This window comes from Vicia villosa, unplaced genomic scaffold, assembly GCF_029867415.1.
Source record: "Vicia villosa cultivar HV-30 ecotype Madison, WI unplaced genomic scaffold, Vvil1.0 ctg.002123F_1_1, whole genome shotgun sequence".
NCBI classification, from domain to species: Eukaryota; Viridiplantae; Streptophyta; class Magnoliopsida; order Fabales; family Fabaceae; genus Vicia; species Vicia villosa.
The window spans coordinates 173,165-190,792 of NW_026705847.1; the positions used below are offsets into that span (position 1 = coordinate 173,165).

The following is a 17,628-nucleotide window of genomic DNA, read 5'->3' on the forward strand; positions in this document are numbered from 1 at the left end:
TAATTCCCGACTTTTTGCTCCTTGATGAATTTCTTTGAATTTCTTTGGTCAAATGACTTTAATATCCATATATTGATGATATTGATCCTTGTAAGTTATGGTTTGACCAAAAATCTCAAAAGTCAATGGTGATCCTATACAGTTGACTTTTTCCAAATAAGGTGAGATTTTGGACTTTTGTGTAGAAACAAGATCTTCTCCTCAAATTAATGATGTAAAGGGATTATATTAAGGTAATAGAGACTCTTGGATCATGTCTTGAGTTTTAGATCCATGCCCTGATTAAAAGTCAACTATCTTGGGGAATTAGGTCAAAAACCCTAATTGTCGACCAGAGGACAATGATGACTGTAGACTTTGAATAGAGGGGTAATGTCCAGTGTATCTTGTCATATGAGTTATTTGAAGATGATTGATGTCTTTGAATGGTCCCCTAGGGCTTTTTAGGGTTTCCCAGAGGTGATCCCAGATTTTAGTCCTTGATAAGGCTCCAAACCCTGGTCTGTTGATCCGAGTAATTTTGTACTTAGATGACTGGGTGTCTAATCAATCATAGGTGAAATAATGAAGCTCTTGAGTCTCATGATTGTGTTAGAGACTAATCCTCCTATTGATTGATCCTTTGCCTGAGTTTTCTTGCCTTTGAACACCCTCGATTGAATGTCAGACTGCTCTGGGTACTTGCTTTGACTTGATGAAAATCCTGAAGATATGTCATCTCAGGGGGGTCAAAAATTAGGGTATGACATAATGCCCTTCAAATACCAGAAGAATGTTTTGGAAACAGATGAGAAGATTTTGTAAATACAGTTTTTGAAAACAAACTATGAAAAGAAAAAGGTGTTGGGTCTTACACTCTATTAGAGGCCCATATATTTATTTACTGTTTTTAAAAGAAACAGTTGAAAATGATTTGCAATGATACAAGATTTTGTCGTCTAAAAAAACTCAATCGTCCGATTAATCAGAGATATGAAAATAGTTTAAATTCTTGACAACAGTCAACTTAATTAAGATAATGACAAAGTCTAATCTTGATTAAGACCTAAATGATTAGGGTTTTATCACAAAAAAATATTTACAAGAGATTTGGTTTTGAAAATCAAATGAAAATTATATTTTTTAAGGTATTAAAACATACTTAAAATATGTGATTTTTAACCTAATTAAAATATACTAAAAATAATATATTTTTATGATTTTTTGGTATATCCTCAAAATAGATATATAAAATGAGAAGTGTGTGAAAAATGGAGCAAAAATGCTTTAATTTAATAGGTGAAATAATTAGTTAAAGTTGTAAAGAAATTGAAGTGGAAAAGTGGTAAAAAAAAGGTTTTGTCACCTAAAGGGCTTGAACTCACGCCCTCCAAGTCACTACCCAAAACTCTCACCATCTGAGCTACGCGCACAGCTTGTTAGACAAACACCATCAGTTTACTTTATTTGAAAACAAGTGCATAAATGAACTAAAAATAAAACAAGCAAAACAAAAGGTCTGAGGCGGGGTTCGAACCCCAGACCATAGGCAAGAGAGAGTGAGAGGCGCATGTAACCAAGTGAGCTGAACGATTTAGTCGTTCAAAACACGCTTCCATGTGATTATATTTTAAACTTGCCTCTGAAATTCAAAAAAAAACGCGCGCAAAGCATCTTCATCTTCAACCTCACGATTTCAATTTCTGGAAATCCTATCTCCCTCAATTCTCAACCAAATCCAAAGACGTAAAGATGAATTTCGCTTATTTTTGAACCAGGATCATGATGGTATCCTTTAATTTCATTTATTCTAAGTGTAACTTAAAATTCGCAAGCATGAACACTAAGAACCCTAAAACTGAAATTTAACATGAAATACTCTATATGCATGATATGATGCAATTGATTGAGGGTTAATGATCCTTAAAGGTGCAGAAACCGACTGGTAACTTCATTTCTAATTTATCATGCGTGAATTATGGAGTTTGAAGTTCATAAAACTTACCTCAAAAATGGAGATTGAGCTCTGATCAAAGTGTGCTACAGAGTTGTTTTAATGATCCAGATAGCTTCAGTGATCCCATAGGAAGGTGTTGAGATGCTTAGCTTGGGCTGAAACTCTCCAGAACTCCTTGCTCGACCCCAACTGATATGGCTCCAAGTGAGAGGTGAAGATGATGATTCTCCACGTACAAAGCTGTTCCAGATGCTTGGATCACCTCTAAATACCTCCTTTGATGTGTATGAATACTTACTTTCAAAGGAAGAGATTTGGTTTGAAGAATCCAAGTCTTCTTGCCAAAGAACCTTTGAAAAACCTAAGTATGAAGAGAGAAGAGAGAAAGCAAGAATTTTGTTGCTTTAGTGTGTTTGATTACTGAGGTATGCACTTGTATTTATAGGCAAAAGGCTCAGAGCAATTGGTGATAGTAAGCTTGCTTAATGAGGTTAACTTAGTTTCTTAGCCATGAAGAAAGTTTAAAAATATCACATATGCAATGATGCATTTTCGAGCTAGCTCCCCCAACCATTGATCTTGTATGATCCTAGGGGACAATTCTGATGCAGAGGAGAGTTCTAATTGGCCTAGAAGAAGATTCCTTGATGATTCACCATTTGTCATAAATTCCTAAATGTAATGATTACTTAATCACATGGCTTTGATTTTTGGATGTTTTGGAATCTTGATGCAAATGAATCAAATGATTCTCTCCAATATCTTATGATATATTTGAAGTGTATATGCACCATTTAATATAGGTCCTTGCACGAAAATGACCAAAACCAAAATTGGTTATGCATTGAAACTTCACTCCATGAGCCTATCTTTGAACAAGCATAACTCCTAGCTCAAAATGAATTTGGAGAAGGTTGAACACAATTTGGAAAGCCCTTAACATATACTTCAATTCATTAGTTTGGTTTTTGCCCAAAATCCTTAGGGAAATTAATGAAAAAGTCCCATAAAGTTTGAAGAAAACTAGGGTTTCCTTGCTAGTTTAGTGAAGGCAGCAACTTTGAAGCTTCATATCTCTTCAATGGTTGATTTCTAGTCAAAAAATCATATGTGACAAAGTTGTTTATTGGATCAAAATCTACAACTTTGATGTTGTAAGTTTTTTTCAGTTTGTACTTGAAATTTTGAGATATTCTCTTCCAAAGTTTTGAAAAAAAGACCTTTAAACACTTAGAAAAATTTCTAAGTATGAAAAGTCAATCTTTGAATTTTTGATTTTTGATTGATTTTCTTTGGTTAAATGACTTCAATAATCATATATTGATGATATTGATCCTTAAAAGTCATGTCTTGACTCAAAACCCTAAAAGTCAAAGGTGGTCATGTACAGTTTACTTTCTCCAGATGAAGTGAAATCTTGGACTTTTGTGATGAATCAAACTCTCCTCCTCAAATGAATGATGTGAATGGATGATATTGAGGTAAAGAGATTCTTGAGTCATGTTTTGAGTTTTGGATCCATGTCCTGATTAAAAATCAACTATCTTGGTGAATTAGGTCAAAAACCCTAATTGTCGACCAGATGAAATTGATGACTGTAGATCTTGAATTGAAGTGTAATGCCTAATGGATATTGTCATATGGATTATTTGAAGATGATTGAAGCCTTTAAGTGATGCCCTGGGGCTTCCTAGGGTTTCCCAAATGTAGTCCCTGATTTTAGTCCTTGATGGGCTCAAAACCTTAGATTGGTGAACTAAGCAACCTTGGGCCCAGATGATTGAGTGTCTAATCAATCATAGGTGAATAAAATGAAGCTTTTGAGTCCTATGATTGTATTAGATACTAATCCTTCCATTGATTGATCCTTTGCCTGAGCTTTTTGTTTCTGAACATCCTTGATTAAGCACCAGATGAACAAGTGACTGTTCTGAGTATCTGTTTTGATCTGAAGAAAAGCTTGAAGGTATGACATCTTAGGGGGGGGGGTAAAATTAGGGTATGACACCTCCCTCTACCAAAAAATGAAGGTTGATGGAGTTGGGAACAAATATACCAAAACCATGACCTAAAAAAATGTGTTTTTGTCCATTTTAACGCATTTCTGTCCTGCCAGATTCGCCGGGCGAACGACACCAGTAGCAACATCATTGTTTTGGCCATAACTTGAGAGTCGTAACTCCGATTTGCGTCAGGTTCGAAGCGTTGGAAAGCTTATTCAATTTTCTATCTAAAAATGACAAAATATCAACCAAATTGATTATTTTTTATTCTTTTATTGTGAGTCTTATTCATTAATGAGTTGATTTCGTTGCTCAAAATTGTGCGTTTGAAGCCGTGTCTTCGTCACTTTATTGCTCATGCTCCAAATACGCATCAATACCTAAAAATGAATAGAAACCTATGAAAAGGTATACAAATGAATCAAAACACGAATATAAACAAACTAAACGTATTTACACACTAAATGGGGGATTATTCAACGGAATTTACACAAAAACACGATAAGTGCCACAAAACTATATATACAAAAGCACTACAAATTGACATTTATCAATGACTCTTGATCATTTTTCTATTTACCCCTAAAGATACTTTGGTCCTCAGATCAAAATTAACTAGTGTCTTTACACCATTCTCACTTAAACACAATTATTTAATTTGTGTGCCACGTCTACCCATCTTTTTGGTAGGTCGAGTACCATTCTCGATCGGTGAATAAGCTAATAGATTATCCATGTTTATGCATTAAAAAACTTATTGGTAATGAATAAAATTTCATATATGGATTAAAACTAAAGTTAAGAATCAAAGTAAAAAGTCTTGATAAACTAAAATGTACCACATATGAATATAAACTATTTTCAAGGATTTTCATGATTTGACATTTTCCCATATCCTTTCTGAAGGAAAATTGCGATATAATAAGCAGCGGAAATTAAAATTTTACTTTAGTGATCCTAATGAATGGGCTTGATCAGTGATAGAAACAGTTACCTCTTGTGGCGATTGAAACCTTTGATGCTGAACCGAAGGAGTGATCACAAGCGTTGATGAAGAACAACGCCTCTACTCATTGCTTGTTGATATGAATGAAGGCTTTGAGTGAGAGAGAAGAAAATACGCCTAGGATTTCTTAGACCGAATTTTCATAAAGTCAAATGCTTCAGCAAAAGGGTTCTATTTATAGAACCACTTGTGTGGGTTACAAACTAAAAGCCCAATTAAGTCTGCAAGCTAAAATCCCAATGAAGCCTACGGGCATCATACCTTATGATGCACCTGTTAAGGGAAAAATCTAGTGAGGTATGTTGATAGTGCAATTAAAGGAAAAGCTCACAAATCAAGGGGTTAGATCCCACAAATTGGCTCTGCAAGGGAGCTTAGAAGAGTGACAAAGAAATCATGGGATCAAGTTGTCAATGGGAGGGAGTCAACATAACTTGGATAGAGTGTCGACTTCAGTTTTGTCGACCATGAAGAAGGTTGGGACTTATAATATTTTGTGATGGAGGTTGTGCTAAGGGTTAGCGTCGAAAGAAAGATTCAAGAGAGCTAATTTGAAATTCAAACTCCAGCGGTTAGCTAGGATTTGGCTCTTAAAATAAGCGCCAGAGACATGGCGGGTAGTTGTGTAGGATGGTGCAGCGAGTTATTTGGCTTACAGGCAGTTTCTGAGCAGTTATGTAACTTGTAGGCAATTATTTTATTGTATTATAAATAGTAGATCCCACTAAGGGTTCCTGGTGTTCACTTTTATTAAAATCACTTGAAAAAACTTCATAATCCCAACGCGAGGAAATAAGAGTTTCAAGAGTGCTAATGTACGTGAATCACCATTTTTACTTCAATGCAATTTCCATAGATGCATTCGTAGTGTATCTTTTCTGAATGTTATAACGTTCTATCGGTCACGAGTTACCTTTAGTTTATCTTTTATGGAAAACTTGGCTTACTTAAAATCTTGGAAGGGAATCGTTTCTCTTGGAGTCAAGCTTTTGTCGAATTAAGCAAGCTTCACCTTAGTTACATTTGCACGTGTCTTAGAATTTACTAGTGGATTCTGCAAGTAACCCTTAGTTTGAAGGCTTAGGGAGGACTAGCGGTTGTTTACAATTTTCACAGTAAACAAAATGGCACGCCCAGTGGGACATGTGCTGATGTGAGTTGATGAAAGTTAGAAGTGGGAAACAGTATAGTAGACCACGAATAAATTCAAGAATGTCAGGTTTTAATGTGGATGAGATACCACAAGGAACTTTATCTACTACCGATCCAATAGTTTCATAGGTTGCAACTTTTCCTCCGTTGACAAATGCAGCCACTACGACGTCGACTACAGGTGCAGTGGTGGCGTCTATCCCTTTGCCTCCACCGGGAAGCCCAGGGTCAACATTGACGATAACTATTCCTTTCAGGCCAAACATACCCCGTTTTGGCACTGTCAACCCTCTTTATGGAATTCCGTATTCCGTAATGCCAAGATATCAGTCGACGTCAAACGCAGCATTTGTAGCAGATGATACTCAGAATATAAGTTTCTCTTTGAAGGGATCTGCACAAAATTCTCAGAACAGGAATACTCACAATAAAGCAGTGTCGTTGTCGAATACTTCAATAGCGGTGCTTAGGCAACAAATAGATGATAGTAACCATGAGTTAGTTAATATGTTAACTAATCAAATGGGTATTGTTTTTAATCCTATAATGCAGGAATTTAGCTGAATCAAATAGGCAGGTGGTCACCCAATTGACTCGCTTGTGTAATTTCTTGGGGGCACCTCAAATACCTGTTCGACAGGTGCCTCGGGTGAATAGACAAAATGTATCGACTCAGGCAGAGTTAGATGTGGTAGAAGAGGAAACAATACATCAATAGCAGAATCCTAGACCCCAACAAAACCAAGGTGTTGGGTTGGGGCGCCAACCAGTGGTATTAGTTGGTCGGCAACAAAATGCTTATCAAATTGTTGATCAATATCGACAAGAAGATATGGCGATAAAAAACAATCTGACTATAATTGTCGAGAGAATTATGGCCAGGAATGGTATGAGTACTACACTACAAAGGCCATTATACGTGTCTCCGTTAGCTGAATTTATTCTTCAGACTGAATTACCCAGAGGAATGAAGGTGCCTAAATATACTAAGTTTAGGGGAGAATCTGGCGAATCGATAATAGAACATATCGCTAGATATTTAACTGAGTCAGGGGATTTGGCTCACAATGAAAATTTATGAGTAAAAAACTTTCCTTCTTCTTTGACCAAGGCAGCCTTTACATGGTTCACTTTATTGGCCCCTAATACAATTGATTCATGGGCCAAATTGGAGAAGAAATTCCATGAGCAGTTTTATGAATGACATTCCTAGATTAGTTTGGCAGAGTTGTCAGGCATTAAGAGGAGGTTTTCTAAAAGCATTGATGACTATTTAAATAGATTTCGGTCATTAAAAGCTAGGTGTTACACGCAAGTGCTAGAGCACGAACTTGTTCAAATGGCTGCTAGGGGTTTAGATTATTCCCTTTGGAAGAAAATAGATCCAACTTTTATAAAGAGTATGTCATAATTAGCGGATAGAGTTAGACATCTCGAATGGCTAAGATTAGAAAAGACTAAACATAATAAGGCTAAAAAAAGAAAAGATAGCTTTCATAGAATATGATTCGACAGATCCCATTCATGAGGCTGATTATGCCTCGCCGACAGAAGTCGAAGTCGATATGGCTGAGATGAAGCCAGGATCTGCATATGAGTGTCGGTCATTATTACCTGCACAAGGGGAAAATCCTGTCGAGAACAACACAAAATTTCCTTCAAAAACTTATACTTTTGATGTCAAAAAGTGTGAAGAAATTTTTGACGTGTTAGTTAAAGATGGTCAAATGGTAGTACCAAAAGGTACCAAAATGCCACCTTTAGAGCAATGACAAAAAGGGGATTTTGTAAGTATCATAATTATTTGGGTCACAATACATCTAACTGTTATCTTTTTCAAGGATCTTGTTCAGAAACCAATCCAAGAAGGAAGGCTGAAGTTTACTGGCTGCAAGATGAAGATCAACGCGGATTCTCTTCACCAGGAAGAAGCTTTGATTGTTGACCCAGTTGAGATCAACATGGTCGAAATAACGGAGTATAATGATGTTGACATGGTGGAAGAGACAGGTGAGAGCCCTGGCGCCGACTTGGCTGAAGTTTACCCAAGGCTTGATGAGGACTTGGTGGAATTTTTGTATCCCTGCAAGAATAAGGGTTCGCAGGTATGGCTATGCCCTAGGTGTGGTGCTGTCATTGATAAGGTTGCTGCTGAAAACTTTCAAAGGCTGCAACTTGGAAAAATTGAGGGCAAGTGGGCTGGCCAGAGGCGTTATCCACTAAAGGAGGGAACCTCAAGAAGGACCATGGGAAACTCCCAGTCAAGGCCAAGAAGTTATGTGTCGTCGGCTGGTGCTCCTAGGGGTACTTGGATCAAGACTCAAGGAAGGTTGGAAGTACCTCAAGGTGTTGCTGCTACCACTAGAGGAGGTTTGGCTGTTAACTACAGACATGAGTTTAAGTCTGAAAAGAAGACTCATGTTTCTGAAAATTATTTAGGAAAGAATCCTACGACCAGAACTCAATGGAGACGTTTTAAACGTCGCAAGCAAGCCGAGAGAGAGGCTGCTAAGGAGAAATATGAAAAGAATATGGAAAAAGAGGCCAATTCTGGGAAAAAGGTTGTTGTAAAGGTTGACAATGCTGCTAAGGAGAGGATTAGGGAGTACGTGTGTCGACCAAGTGGCAGAAATCGTTCTGATGAAGTTACTGATGATTTCAAGTCGGAATCAGAAGCAAGTTTGGACATCTTAGTCAATGTGGTGTCAATCTTGCCAGAAGAATATAACTGCATCATAGAGGTAGAGGAATTGGTAGATGCCGACGCTGAAGAAATGGCTTTGTATAAGCCAAAGTGTTACTTTATTGTGAATGATGGCTCTGTGGATAATCAATAAGCAGTTTTTGAGAGGCCTACCTTGGCTATGTGAAGTCATCTGAAGCCTTTGTTGATTAGATCCAAAATGGAGGGAGTTACTATTAACAAAGTATTGGTGGATCGTGGTGCTACTATGAATATAATTCCACACCACATATTGAAGAAAATAGGAAAATATGACACAGATGTAAGGTCCAACAATGTGGTTTTGTCAGATTATGGGGGCAAGACCAAAAGCACCATGGGGGTTATTATGGTTGATATCAATGTCGGATCAGTCACTAGGCCGACATTATTTATAATGATCAATGCCAAACCTAGCTATAACCTGTTGGTAGGCAGAGAATGGCTTCATGGTGTGAGTGCAGTTCCATCTTCAGCACACTAACGTTTGATAATCTGGAGAGAAGATGGGGTTATTGAAAACATTGAAGCGGATCAAGGTTATTTCTTAGCTGACGTGGACAATGTTAGGAAGAGAGAGTTTGAAAGAAAATTGGCTAACATTTCCCCATGTTTGCCAGGTGAAGAAGTCTATTCTGACCTAAGTGAAGCCTTTGTTTCTTTGACATTACATGAAACTCATGGCTTCATCTGGGACGTTGAATGATTAGAGGATCCATATAAAGAAGTCCAGCCGACAGGTTGGGAAAATGATCCCGATGATGTCTGAGCTAAAAGCTCTAAAGAGGATTTCGGCATACGTTTCCGAAAACAAGTTAAAAATGGCCTTGGAGGCTGAGAAAAAAAAGGTTGTCGAAGCCTGTGTTTCACAAGAAGAGGATAATTTGACTTTAAAACCAAAGCCTCCTGATAAGTCAAGGATAATTGCAGGAAACATCGACTTGTAGCGTCTAGAATGCATATATGACGATGAGCCCTTAGGGTTCGAAAAGGATCCCAAGGCGAAAGAGAAAATGCACCCACAAGATCCTTTAGAGAAAATAATTTTGGGTGAAGTTTGTGAAAAGAGACCAACATATATCAGCGCCAACACCGTCAAAGGACTAAAAACTGAGGTAGTATCCTTACTTAAATAATTTAGAGATTTTTTTGCTTAGGAGATACGTGGTTTAAGAAGAGATTTGGTGGAATTAAAAGTGCCAACAAAAGCTGGGAAAAATCCAGTAAAGTAGACACCTAGGCATTTTGCGCCTGATGTAATGTCGAAGATCAAGGTAGAGATAGAAAGGCTCCTCAAGAGCAAGTTTATCAAAACTGCCAGGTATGTCGATTGGTTGACCAATATTGTGCCAGTAATTAAGAAGAATGGATCCTTAAGAGTGTGCATTGATTTTAGGAATTTAAATGCTGCCACTCCTAAAGATAAGTATGCAATGTTTGTGGCAGAAATGTTGGTCGACTATGCTGCTGGTTTTGAATATTAAAGCATGCTTGATGGTTATTCAATTTATAATCAAATTTTCATTGCAGAGGAGGATGTGTCAAAAACAACATTTCGGTGTCTGGGAGCCTTAGGCACATATGAGTGGGTTGTCATGCCATTCAGCCTGAAAAACGCCAGAGCAACATATCAAAGGGTAATGAATTCAATGTTTCATGATTTTATTGAAGATTTCATGCAAATATACATTGATGATGTGGTGATAAAATCGCATTGTCAACTTGCTCATGTCGAACATCTTGAAAAGCTTTTGTAAGAATGCGAAAATATGGATTAAAAATGAATCCAGTAAAATGTGCTTTTTGTGTATAGGAAGAGGACTTCTTTGGCTTTGTAGTGCATAAAAAGGGTATTGAAGTAAATCAGGCTAAAACTAAAGCCATTATGGATGTGAAGCCTCCGTCGACTAAGAAAGAGCTCCACTCACTACTAGGGAAAATAAGAAGGAGATTTATTTCAAATCTAAGTGGTAAAACAAAAGTTTTTTCACCACTCTTGAAGTTGAAGAATGCGGATTTTCAATGGCTAGAAGAGCATCATGAGGCTTTCGACAAAATCAAGGAGTACCTAATGAAACCCCCAATCTTGGCTCTTCTTGTTAGAAATAAGCCAATGAGGTTGTACATTTCAGCTTCGGAATCGACTATAGGTAGTATGTTAGTCCAAGAAGATGAAAATGGTGTCGAAAGACTTGTATATTATCTTAGTCAAATGCTTAATGGTCCAGAAACTAGGTATAGTGATATAGAAAAATTATGTCTATGCCTGTATTTCTCTTGTATCAAATTAAAGCAATATATCAAGCCACTTGATGTTTACGTGTCTTCTTATTTTGATATTACTAAACACATGTTGTCCAAACTAATCTTGCATAGTCGAATTGGTAAATGGGCTTTAGCATTGACTGAATATTCTTTGACTTATGTGCCTTTAAAAGCGATAAAAGGGCAAGTGGTGGCTGATTTCCTTGTCAACCATTCAATGGTCGAAATGGCTCAAAACTACGTGGATATAGTGCCATGGAAGTTATACTTCGACAGTTCCAGTCATAAGAACGATTCAGGTATTGGAGGAGTTATAATTTCTCCAACTGGAATTCCAGCAGAGTTCAAGTACATGATTGAGGGAGTATGCACAAACAATGAAGCTGAATACGAATTTTTGATTACATGACTTGAACTTCTACTGGAATTGGGGGCAAGGAATGTCGAAATTATAGGAGACTTAGAATTGGTGATCAAACAGGTGTCGAGAGAGTACAAGTGTGTTAAAGAAAATTTAATTATGTACTTTGTGATTACTATTAGATTTCTAAAGAGGTTCGAACAAGTGAATATTCAACACATACCACGAAAGGAGAATCAGGAAGCTAATGATTTGGCGCAAGAGGCCTCAGGGTAAAAGGCTTTGAAGGATCAAAATGAAGAGGAGATTCAGGTAAGAGAGAAGGTACGTGCAACATTGTTATCACCTTTAGACTTGTCGATCATAAAGTTGGGAGCTGTGGATAATGAAAACTTCAAAATCATGACTATTAATGATATGGGAGGGAATGATTGGCGAAAGCCAATAGTCGACTATCTACGTAATCCTACGGGGTTGACAGATTGCAAGATCAAATATAGGGCTCTTCGCTATGTTTTAATGGGAAATGAGTTGTTTAAAAAGACAATCGAAGGAGTTTTGCTTAAATACCTGGGAGAGAGTGAAGCATTAGTGTCTGTGTCGAATGTACATAGTGGGACATGTGATGCACATCAAGCTGAGAAGAAAATAAGATGGTTGTTAATGCATTCAGGGGTTTATTGGCCTTCCATGTTGAAAGATTGCATTGAATTTGCTAGAGGTTGTCAGGAATGCCAATTGCATGGAGGCATACAGCATATGCCTGTAAGCGAGTTACATACGATTGTAAAACCATGGCCATTCAGAGGATGAGCATTAGATGTGATTGGAGAAATAAGACCATTTTCATCAAAGAAGCAAAAGTATATTTTGGTCGGCATTGATTATTTTACAAAGTGGGTCGAAGTCGTAGCATTAACAAATATGGATCAGGAGACTGACATAGATTTCATTCAAAATCACATTATGTGTAGATTTGGAGTTCCAGAAACAATTACTACTGATCAGGGGACAATTTTCACTGGTCGAAAGATGCAAGATTTCACAAAGGAAGTTGGAATTAAGTTATTGACGTTGACACCTTATTATGCACAGGCAAATGGTTAAGTAGAGGCAGCCAACAAGGTGATAATAAGCCTAATAAAGAAACAAGTAGGTAAGAAACCAAAAAATTGGCATAATACGTTAGATCAAGCTTTGTGGGCATGTCGAACGTCACCAAAAGAAGCAACTAAAACAACCCCATTTCGACTAACCTATGGCCATGATGCAGTACTGCCAGTAAAAATTCAAGTTCATGCAGTTAGAATTCAAAGGCAACATGAAATACCATCTGAAGATTATTGGAACATGATTGCAGATGAATTAGTAGACTTGGATGAAGAAAGAATGGGGGCCTTGGATTCGCTGCAAAGGCAAAAGGAAAGAGTTTCTAGGGCCTACAACAAAAAGGTAAAAGATAAAACGTTTGCTGTCGACGACTTAGTCTGGAAAGTTATTTTGCCGATGGATAGGAATGATAGGGTTTTGGGAAAATGGTCCCCAAAATAGGAAGGACGTTTCAAGATAGTGCGTGTATTTTCCAATAACGCCTGTGAAGTCGAAGAGCTAGCACCAGATAGACGAATCTTGAAGATAAATGGAAAATACTTAAAGAAGTATAAACCTGTTCTTCAAGAAATTAAAATTTTGACAGAATAAATGTCGAACATTTTAAGCTAGAGAAAACAAAATTTGCTTGAGACTAGCTAAGTTACAAAAAATTAATACAATCCACACACAATGCTAAAAAGAGATTATATTAAAAATGGTAAAAGAGAGCCATTATCCAAAATTACAATTACAGAAAATTATAAAATTGCAGAAATAGTTAAAAATGGCGGAATTTGTTTTGGAAGGATTGAAAGTCGCCTTTACAATGCACAACCCTATACTCAAGTTCATCAGTTTGGGCCTTGAGTGTCTTAATCTCTTGCTCGACTTGGTTAATTCCTTCACCTACGGTTACGGCATCCTGAGAAGTTTTGTTGATCTTTTCTTAAGTGGGGTTAATGAGTTGGTCAACCAACTTTTCTTCATCTTCAGCAATTGACTCCAGCTCTTTATTCATGGCATCAATCTGAATGTGTAGCTCATTAGCCCTTTGTTGTTTAAGGGCCAGTTGTGCTGTTGCTTCATCAATTTTAGCTTGCCAGCCGGTGATTTCTTTGTCGGCTGTTTTCACCAAGTCCCAACTCTCTTTCACGAAGGCCTCTTTAGCCTTGACCTGTTGCTCATTTTTTCTCAAGTCATCGACATTATGAAGCATAGGAATAAGAACCTGCTCAAACATAGTCATCACAGTTTGAGCATGCTTGAATATGTTCAGTTTTTTAATCTGAGCACGAGCAGCCAGAAGATCTGGACCAATGGAGGGGTCAGAATAGAGTTCGTGGTGCAGATCAGGATTCAAGGCATGAGTGCAAATCTTATCTGTGATCTTCTTAATTTTGGTGGCTTCATACCCCAATTTATCATTATGGATCTGAGACAGGTCAAATCAGAAGAGGTTTCTTCACGTGCCTTCACTAAGTTGCGGAGTCAGGTCATGGCCTCAAGAGCCGAGGGTTTTATGGCCAATGCTTTTGGAGAGGAAGATGAAGTAGTTGTTTGAAGCACAACTTGAGGTTAATAGGTTTTAGCAGGAGCAGCTTTTCCCGTTCCCACTTGTCATACCCCAATTTTTGACCTAAGATACCACCTCATATCATAACATATGCATCATTTGCATCTCTAACAAATTGTATAGCCTGTGTTTGTTACTTGTGACTCAGCAGAATTTAAACAGGAAATCACTCATCAGTACAAGTAACAATCAATTAGGGTTTTGTTCCCCCTTCATTTCAAATGAATCATCTTCATCAACAATCAACATTTGGTCCTTGGAGATTCATTTCAACAAGCTCAGAGGCTTTGAATCAACCAGATTAGGGTTTTGACTGAAGATAGCATACTCCTGACCTCTGCTCAGGATTTGACCTAATGACTTGGGACATGACCTCAAGACCCCAAGTGCATCATTTTGGCCTAATATATTGACTCAATACATCTCCAACACAGGGATTGATCAACAGTGAAATTTCAAATCATCAGAATTAGGGTTTTGAACTATCAGGGACTAAAATCAGGGATCACATTTGGGAAACCCTAAAAATCCCCAGGAAGTCAATCAAAGGTTTCAATCATCTTCAAATAATCCCTATGACAATATACAATGGAAATTGTATCTCAATTCAAGACCTACAGTCATCAATTTCATCTGGTCGACAATTAGGGTTTTTGACCTAATTCACTGAACAACTGCCTTTTTAATCAGGACATGGTGTCACAACTCAAACTATGATTCAAGGTCCTCCAAAAACTCAATGTGATCCATTCATTCACTCATTCTTTGCAAGATAATTTCATGTTCGTGGATGTTTTCATTTTAAATGCGACATTACCATTTGTGTGATTCAAGAGATTTGTTTGGAATTTATTCCGCGACTCTTGGCTTATGGATTCATCATGGTGAAGAATTGATTCATATGGATTATTTGAAAGTTGGTACAAGTTTGAAACAATTCATGGAAATTTCACCGAAATTGCAAGAAATATCTTTTAGTCCATTTGTTGAAAGATTATTTCAAGTATGGTTTAAAACCATAAATTCAAGAATTAAAAGTTCATTGGTGCAAGAACATTTTTCACATTACTTCAAGGACTTTTCATTCAAGAATATCCAACATTCATGGTTCATACAACTTCATTCAAAGATTTTAAAGGAAATTCAAGCATTCAAAATTGAAGTTCATTCTTTACAAAGTTCCAAATTTCAAATGAATTACAGTAGAGACTTTGTCCAAAATTCAAGATTGTAACATTTCAAGTCTAATTCAAAGTTCAAAGATATTACAACTTTCAAATTCTATTCACTTTCAAGAATACAAGTTCATACAATTCTAAAGTGGAATAAATTTGGATTACAAAGAATAAAAGAAAATGCAATGCTTTCTTGAATTCTTCAATCTTCAAAGTCTTCATTCTTCAAAATCAAATTTCTTCATGCTTTTCTCAAGAATGCTCATGTTGCATGAAAAAAGAAACAAAAAGGGGTGAGATTAGGAAAAAGTTAACAAAATAATTCAAGACAAAAAGGGATCAAAGAGAGATTTTTTTTCCCCACTTGCAAGAGAAATATCTCATAAAGAATATTCTTATTCTTTCTCTTATCTTGCAATGATTGAAACTTGCCAATCAAGATTACCAAATGCCAAACACATCCTTAACTTTTCCTATAAATAGAAGGCCTCACTTCATTGCAAAACACACCAAAGCAACTAAAACTACTTGCTTTCTCACTTCTCCCTCTTCTCTCATAGTTTTCTAGTTTCTTGGTAAGAAGAAGAAATTCTTCAAACATAAGAAAACTACTTGAAAAGTGAGAATTCCTAGCTACAAAGTTCCATAGTTTGAAAAGGAGTGAGAAGTAGTTCATACCTTAGTGGAGAGAGAGCTTGAAGTTCATCTTCAAGTCTCCCTAATATCCAAAAGAGGTGTTGTGGCACCACCTTCATCAAAGAGCCTACAACAACAATTTCAAAAGAAAGTTGTTAGTAACAACAATTCAAAGTTGTTACAATTAACAATTTCAGAAGTTGTTAATAGCAAAAATCCAAAGTTGTTCTTCAACAACTCAACACAAAAACTCAGCAGCAACAACAGTTACAACAACAACAAATTCACAGCTCAGAATAAATCACAGGAGCAATTTACAACAATTCAAAAGCGGTTGAGGTTCGAAAATTCAGCAGAGCAACAAATAATTTGCGGATTCGTAGCATAACAACAACAGACTCGAAATTAAAGCTTCAGCAACAATTAATCCAGAAGTTCAGAACAACATCAACAACATCAAATTCGGTTTCCAGGAGCAAGAAGAATCAAAGAACATACCTCAACAATAACCGGCAAAAATCTTTTAGCCGCAGGTAAGTCGTTTCCATCTTAACTCTCAATATTACTAATAATCTGAAACTGCAAATATATGTTCTTATTTATCATCTGGAAAATCGAAAACAGATATATTATAAGATCGTTGCTGTATAATAACAAGAAGTAAAAAAACGAAATTAAAAACCTATACCTGGATTTTTGCTTCTGATTTCTATTTCCATGGCCGCCGAAAACTTGAAGGTTGTTGTCGTTGTTGCTCATAAACGCAGAAAAGACCAATAGCAGCGCCGAGGATCATTGTTGATGTTCACTGTGAGGAGAACCGAGAGAGTTTTTTGTTGTTGTCTTCGTTTCAGTGAGAGAGGCGAGTGTGTTTGAGAGAGCGATTGAGAGAGGAAGTCGCTGCGTTTCATGGAAGAGAGCAGTCAAGAGTTTGTAGCTGAGAGAACACCGCGAGAAAGAGAGCACGGTTGTGCTGTTGTTGTTCACTGAGCAAGTTTGAGAGAGAATCGCGAGTGAGAGCGAAACCGAGAAAAGAGGGGGGCTGCCATTGTTGTTTTCGCGAGATAGATGAAGAAATTTCAGAGAGGAAAAACAAGCAACAGGGGAGAGATTTTGATTTTTTTTTCCTAAGTTTGTTTTTTCTTCAGAAGCGTGAGAATGAGAGTGAGGAGCGCTGCCTCCACTCTTTTGTTTTTCTTAGGGTTTTCAAACCCACCCCTTCACAATGGTGGTAAAGGGCGGATCCGGGTCACACTGACCCGACCCGGTCCGGCCCAGTTCCTTTTTTTTTTTATTTCAGCTCTCTGCAATTGGGTTCTCACCCCCCAATCTGATTTTAGTACCCTCTGGCCCAATTATTTAGTTTAGTTCTTTTAACTATTTCTTTTAGTTTTCTTTAAGAAAATTGTTTGCATAAAAAAGACTAAGCATTTTATTCTTAATATAGGATTTTATTTTTCTTTTCTAATCCTTATTAAAAACACCAAAAAAATATTTTAGATGCATATTTAATTTTATTTTTTCTAATTATTTTCTTCTTTTCATGAAAAAATCACAAAAAATATATTTTCTTAGATTAATTTCTTTTGAATTTAATATTTTCATATAATTTTGTGTAGATAATCATTTAAATTTTTATTTGATTACTGTTACACATATTACTTGAATTTTCTAACTTCATTCGATACTTCGAGATTATTTCTCTGT

The 17,628-nt window shown here is 36.8% G+C and overlaps 2 protein-coding genes across 2 annotated transcripts; both read left to right on the top strand.

Moving 5' to 3' along the window:
* The first annotated feature begins 11,847 nt into the window (after nucleotides 1-11,847).
* On the top strand, nucleotides 11,848-12,258 carry LOC131637972 (uncharacterized). The gene has a single exon (XM_058908537.1). It carries the CDS (start codon nucleotides 11,848-11,850, stop codon nucleotides 12,256-12,258), a length of 411 nt encoding a protein of 136 aa, XP_058764520.1.
* Nucleotides 12,259-12,369: 111 nt separating this feature from the next.
* On the top strand, nucleotides 12,370-12,996 carry LOC131637973 (uncharacterized). The gene is made up of 2 exons (XM_058908538.1): nucleotides 12,370-12,547; nucleotides 12,719-12,996. The coding sequence occupies exons 1-2, from the start codon at nucleotides 12,370-12,372 to the stop codon at nucleotides 12,994-12,996; spliced, it is 456 nt and encodes a 151-aa protein (XP_058764521.1).
* Nucleotides 12,997-17,628: the final 4,632 nt, after the last annotated feature.

Coding starts and splice junctions, on each gene's coding strand:
- LOC131637972 (XM_058908537.1), top strand. CDS start 11,848: ATGACTATTAATGATATGGGAGGGAATGATTGGCGAAAGCCAATAGTC.
- LOC131637973 (XM_058908538.1), top strand. CDS start 12,370: ATGGATCAGGAGACTGACATAGATTTCATTCAAAATCACATTATGTGT. Junction 12,548..12,718: donor TTATTATGCACAGGCAAATG/GTTAAGTAGAGG, acceptor GCCATGATGCAG/TACTGCCAGTAAAAATTCAA.